At 52.0% G+C, this 6225-nt stretch overlaps 1 protein-coding gene across 1 annotated transcript; it reads right to left on the bottom strand.

Moving 5' to 3' along the window:
• Positions 1-4678: 4678 nt before the first annotated feature.
• On the bottom strand, positions 4679-5788 carry LOC123041616 (sialyltransferase-like protein 3). The gene has a single exon (XM_044464204.1). It carries the CDS (start codon positions 5786-5788, stop codon positions 4679-4681), a length of 1110 nt encoding a protein of 369 aa, XP_044320139.1.
• Between the last annotated feature and the right edge of the window lie 437 nt (positions 5789-6225).

Raw genomic sequence — 6225 nt, 5'->3', positions numbered from 1 at the left:
CATATTACTTAAAAACTCCCACTTAGACAGATATCTCTCTAGTCATCTAAGTGATCACGTGATCCAAATCAACTAAATCATGTCCGATCATCACGTGAGATGGAGTAGTTTCAATGGTGAACATCACTATATTGATCATATCTACTATATGATTCATGTTTGACCTTTCGGTCTCCGTGTTCCGAGGCCATATCTGTATATGCTAGGATCGTCAAGTATGACCTGAGTATTCCGCGTGTGCAACTATTTTGCACCCGTTGTATTTGAACGTAGAGCCTATCACACCTGATCATCACGTGGTTTCTCAGCACGAAGAACTTTCGCAACGGTGCATACTCAGGGAGAACACTTCTTGATTATTAGTGAGAGATCATCTTAAAATGCTACCGTCAATCAAAGCAAGATAAGATGCATAAAGGATAAACATCACATGCAATCAATATAAGTGATATGATATGGCCATCATCATCTTGTGCTTGTGATCTCCATCTTCGAAGCACCGTCGTGATCACCATCGTCACCGGCGCGACACCTTGATCTCCATCGTAGCATCGTTGTCGTTTCGCCATCTATTGCTTCTACGACTATCGCTACCGCTTAGAGATAAAGTAAAGCAATTACAGGGCGTTTGCATTTCATACAATAAAGCGACAACCATATGGCTCCAGCCAGTTGCCGATAACTTCGGTTACAAAACATGATCATCTCATACAATAAAATATAGCATCACGTCTTGACCATATCACATCACAACATGCCCTGCAAAAACAAGTTAGACGTCCTCTACTTTGTTGTTGCAAATTTTACGTGGCTGCTACGGGCTTAGCAAGAACCGTTCTTACCTACGCATCAAAACCACAACGATAGTTCGTCAAGTTAGTGCTGTTTTAACCTTCGCAAGGACCGGGCGTAGCCACACTCGATTCAGCTAAAGTGAGAGAGACAGCCACCCGCCAGCCACCTTTAAGCACGAGTGCTCGCAACGGTGAAACCAGTCTCGCGTAAGCGTACGCGTAATGTTGGTCCGCGCCGCTTCATCTCACAATACCGCCGAACCAAAGTATGACATGCTGGTAAGCAGTATGACTTGTATCGCCCACAACTCACTTGTGTTCTACTCATGCATATAACATCAACGCATAAAACCTAGGCTCGGATGCCACTGTTGGGGAACGTAGTAATTTCAAAAATTTTCCTACGTACACGCAAGATCATGGTGATGGCATAGCAACGAGAGGGGAGAGTGTTGTCCACGTACCCTCGTAGACCGTAAGCGGAAGCGTTATGACAACGCGGTTGATGTAGTCGTACGTCTTCACGATCCGACCGATCCAAGTACGGAACGTACGGCACCTCCGAGTTCAGCACACGTTCAGCTCGATGACGATCCCCGGGCTCCGATCCAGCAAAGCTTCGGGGATGAGTTCCGTCAGCACGACGGCGTGGTGACGATGATGATGCTCTACCGGCGCAGGGCTTCGCCTAAACTCCGCGATGATATGACCGAGGTGGAATATGGTGGAGGGGGGCACCGCACACGGCTAAGGAACGATCCGTAGATCAACTTATGTGTCTATGGGGTGCCCCTGCCCCCGTATATAAAAGAGGGAGGGAGGAGGCCGGCCGGCCCTTGTTGGGCGCGCCAGGAGGAGTCCTCCTCCTAGTAGGAGTAGGACTCCTCCTTTCCTACTCCTACTAGGAGGGGAAGGAAGGGGGAGAGGAGGGGAAGGAAAGAGGGGGGCGCCGCCCCCCCTCCTAGTCCAATCCGGACCAGAGGGAGAGGGGGCGCGCGGCCCTTCCTGTCCGCCCCTCTCTCTTTCCACCAAGTCCCATGTGGCCCATTAACTCTCCGGGGGGGGGGGGGGTTCCGGTAACCCTCAGGCACTCCGGTTTTCTCCGAAATCACCCGGAACACTTCCGGTGTCCGAATATAGTCGTCCAATATATCAATCTTTATGTCTCGACCATTTTGAGACTCCTCGTCATGTCCGTGATCACATCCGGGACTCTGAACAAACTTCGGTACATCAAAACTTGTAAACTCATAATAAAACTGTCATCGTAACGTTAAGCGTGCGGACCCTAGGGGTTCGAGAACTATGTAGACATGACCTAGAACTATTCTCAATAACCAATAGCGGAACCTGGATGCCCATATTGGTTCCTACATATTCTACGAAGATCTTTATCGGTCAAACCGCATAACAACATACGTTGTTCCCTTTGTCATTGGTATGTTACTTGTCCGAGATTTGATCGTCGGTATCCAATACCTAGTTCAATCTCGTTACCGGCAAGTCTCTTTACTCGTTCCGTAATGCATCATCCCGTAACCAACTCATTTGGTCACATTGCTTGCAAGGCTTATAATGATGTGCATTACCAGAGGGCCCGGAGACACCTCTCCGACAATCGGAGTGACAAAACCTAATCTCGAAATACGCCAACTCAACATGTACCTTCGGAGACACTTGTAGTACTCCTTTATAATCACCCAGTTACGTTGTGACGTTTGGTAGTACCCAAAGTGTTCCTCCGGTAAACGGGAGTTGCATAATTCTCATAGTTACAGGAACATGTATAAGTCATGAAGAAAGCAATAGCAATATACTAAACGATCAAGTGCTAGGCTAACGGAATGGGTCATGTCAATCACATCATTCTCCTAATGATGTGATCCCATTAATCAAATGACAACACATGTCTATGATTAGGAAACATAACCATCTTTGATTAATGAGCTAGTCAAGTAGAGGCATAGTAGTGACTATATGTTTGTCTATGTATTCACACATGTATCATGTTTCCGGTTAATAAAATTCTAGCATGAATAATAAACATTTATCATGATATGAGGAAATAAATAATAACTTTATTATTGCCTCTAGGGCATATTTCCTTCATTGTGGGCTTGCTAATTATATAGTTGCCTAGCTTACATTGCTTTAAGCCCCCTTGACATAAAAGGATTGTTCATCTAGTTGCATTTCTAGAAAACCCTATTTATCCGCATTTCCTGGTAATTAAGCTTAAAATCTCTAGTCTCCTATTCACCCCCCCTCTAATCGACCGTATCGACCCTTTCAGCCGAGAGCACTGATGTGCTCTTCGGTTCCCTGCTGGCACTAGATGAGGCCCATCCGGCAACCCTGCTACTCGAGGACCTCGACAACTTGTTTATTCCATGGTTCGGAGGCTCATCCATCTCCTTGGATTGTCGTTGTCCAAGGTGGTTATATCGGCATGCTCCAGTCCGGACGCTATGTGCTTTGTCAGGTGAAAGCCCTATAGGCAACGACGCCCATGGGCGCCGCGCCCCTTCTTGGAGGCATCTGTTTTGGCTATTCCATTGCCCCCGCACTCAGTGCCCCGAGAGAAATCCCTTACCTAGCTCCATCTAGGTTGGGCCATGGCGGCGCCATACGCGTCGTTCCTTCTTTGAGGCATCGTCGTGGACCCTATTTTGTTCGAGGTGGCCATTGCCTCATATCTACTCGCCATCCCATGGCTTTACGCCGACGGTTTGTGTTCTTGGTGACCCCGAAGCCTGCGTTTGGATAGTCCTGGGCAGGCCTTGGCTGCGTGTTGCCTTTGGACGAAGTGGCGGCACACCGATGTCGCGGGGTCTCGGCTACACTCCGTCCTTTGGTCTCGCTGATGGCACACCAGTGTTGTCGCTTGGTCTCGGATATCCGATGCCTTTTGATCGTGCCAGCTACGGTCCTCGGTTAGCCGATGCTTGCTCAACATCTGGAGATTCCTGGGGAGGCCTCCGTTGTGCGTCACCCTTCGAGTTCTGGTGGCACATTGGTGTCGTGGGGTCTTGGCTGCGCTCTGTCCTCATGTCTCATCGATGATATACCGATGTCGTTGCACGGTCTCGAATGTCCGATGTCTTTTGATCGTGCTGGCCTGGTCCTACATAATTCTACGTTCTGGTCGTTCTTGCTTTTGGTGTTGCGCGGTTCTTCATGGAGCTCCTCATCCGGCTTGGGCTCGAGGCTTTGGTATCGGCTCATGGGGGGTTCAGTTCGCTTCTCGCTAACCTCCCCTTCCTCTTCATTTTTTCCTCTTGCTTTTGTTTGTTTGCTTGGGTTGTTGACAATAATGCTAGACTTACGGAAAGAATTTACGCGCTGGTGTTACGGACATGGACGTGGGCTTGTGCGGGTGGCTACAGTTAACAGTAATGCTACATCTATAGGAAATTACGGGGGAGGTTTACAGGGTGACGAGGCATTCTTTCATTGGTCAATTTGGGGGGCACCGGCCCACCCCTGAAAATCAGGGGGCGGAGGTATGATTAGAAGAGAAGGGAGGTCTGTAACTTCCTGTTGATTACCTGTAGGTGTAGGATTATTGATTGCGCCACATCAGTCCGTAGGCTCCGTCCGTAGCAATTTGTCCGTAGATGTAGCACTATTGGCTTGTTACCCTCTGTAAACTGCTGCTTTTGCCATTGGCTAAATGAAATGTTTAGGTGGGCAGTTAGTCCCCTGGTGACCTAAATTCAATGTGCTACACTTTTGCTTATCGGAAACATCCAACGGCTGCAAAAGAACCATCATAATCGTACAAGCGCCCAGGCCAATCTTCCAAACCAAGTGAAAGTGGTGCATGAAGTCTGCACCCTAAACCGCGTGCAAAACAGAAAGTTGAGACGGTCGATCATGGCGTATCACCGGTAGAACACCACGGGCGGCAACCTAAACCCAGATTCCCGCAAGAACGGGACCCCCTCCGGCCGGGCCTCGAGGTCCCGGTAGAACTCGTACTCCGCCTCATAGTCGTGCAGTTCCAGCTCCCGCTTCTGCAGCGTGTGGTAGTGGTGCCGGGCCGCTGCGTCCTTGCCGAACCCGAACACCGACACCCGCTCGCACACGCCGGCCGCGGCCACCACCGCCTGCATCCCCGACGAGTAGTGAAACATGCCCTCCCCGTGCGCCCGCCCCCATTCGTCGGCCGGCCGCCCCGTCTCCCGCACGAATCGCCGCAGCGAGTAGTACTTGACGAGACGCGCGCACAGCGCGTCCAGCCGCGGGTCCGTCACGATCACCGGCGCGGCGCCGGAGGAAGACGCGTTGCACGCGGCGTGCTCCACGAAGTGCGCGCCGCTGCACATGTACGTCAGGATGGGCACGGCGTCCCCGTAGGCGCGGCAGTAGCAGGCTCTGCTGCCCCCGGCGCACCACCGGCTCATTACGTTGCTGTTGAGGAACGCCAGCCCGGTCCTGGCGCCAACGTAGCGCGCGTTCCCTGCGTTGCCCGCCGGCGCGTTGTTGATCCGGATCACGAGCTCGTGGCCGTCGATGTTGTCGCCGCGCTCTGACGTCAGAAGGATGCCGCTGTTGCCGACCACAGCGCACGACGCGTACTTCCCGCCATCGGCGTCCCGCCCGCTGTGCCGGTCGATGGGGCTCTTGATGAGGTCCACGAGCTCGGACATGACGCCGGGGTCGAACCGCTGCCTTCGTAGCCAGTCCCGCAGCCCGCGTACCGCGACGTCGCGGTGCTCCTCCGGAGCTCTCGACATGTTGCCCTCGAGCAGCTTCTTGGCCGCCTGCAGCACGGCCGTCGCCGCCGGGTCGACGGCCGCGAGCTCCATGAGCGTGGCGTCAGCGTCATGTCCTAGTACACCCTCAGCCGGCCCAGCTGTCGTGGTGCCGCGGAGGGTCTGGCCTCCGAGACTGGAGTGTCTCAGTAAGCACTGGAAGGAGATGACCAGGAAGACGGCGACGAGCAAGAGGAGGCTGCAGGCCGTATGGCTCCCACCACCATGCCTCTTCATGCTACGTACGCGCTAATGTTTGGCGCATCGTAGAGAGTACCATTTTATTCGATTAGTTTGGGTCTCGTTCGGTACGATCCAATGAGCTCAATCGTCACTAGCGGCGTCAAACGGCCACGAAGAACGGAGTTGAACATATTTGCGCGTCCAAATTTCTCTCCATTATAGTATCCTTTCCGGACAACCATGGATGACTTTCTTTTGCCTGTACGTGGTTAACAACGCAGATCACAGCGAACACGTACAAATGCGCCACGCATCTTAAGCGTATTTTACTTTTTGTGCACGCAAGTTGGGGATTAGATGGTGTACGATCGGCTCAGTTGCGAAGGTTCCAACACCTGCCTCCCCCAGAGGCCGTGTTTGTTGGCGGTGATCAACTAGTGTGGGGAGAGCCAGAGGTTGGCAACATGGAAGCGCCGATGGAATATTGGGGT

Source organism: Triticum aestivum, chromosome 2B (genome assembly GCF_018294505.1).
Source record: "Triticum aestivum cultivar Chinese Spring chromosome 2B, IWGSC CS RefSeq v2.1, whole genome shotgun sequence".
Taxonomy (NCBI): domain Eukaryota; kingdom Viridiplantae; phylum Streptophyta; class Magnoliopsida; order Poales; family Poaceae; genus Triticum; species Triticum aestivum.
Note: the sequence above shows the minus strand (reverse complement) of the source record. Positions and strands in the feature narration are given on the sequence as shown.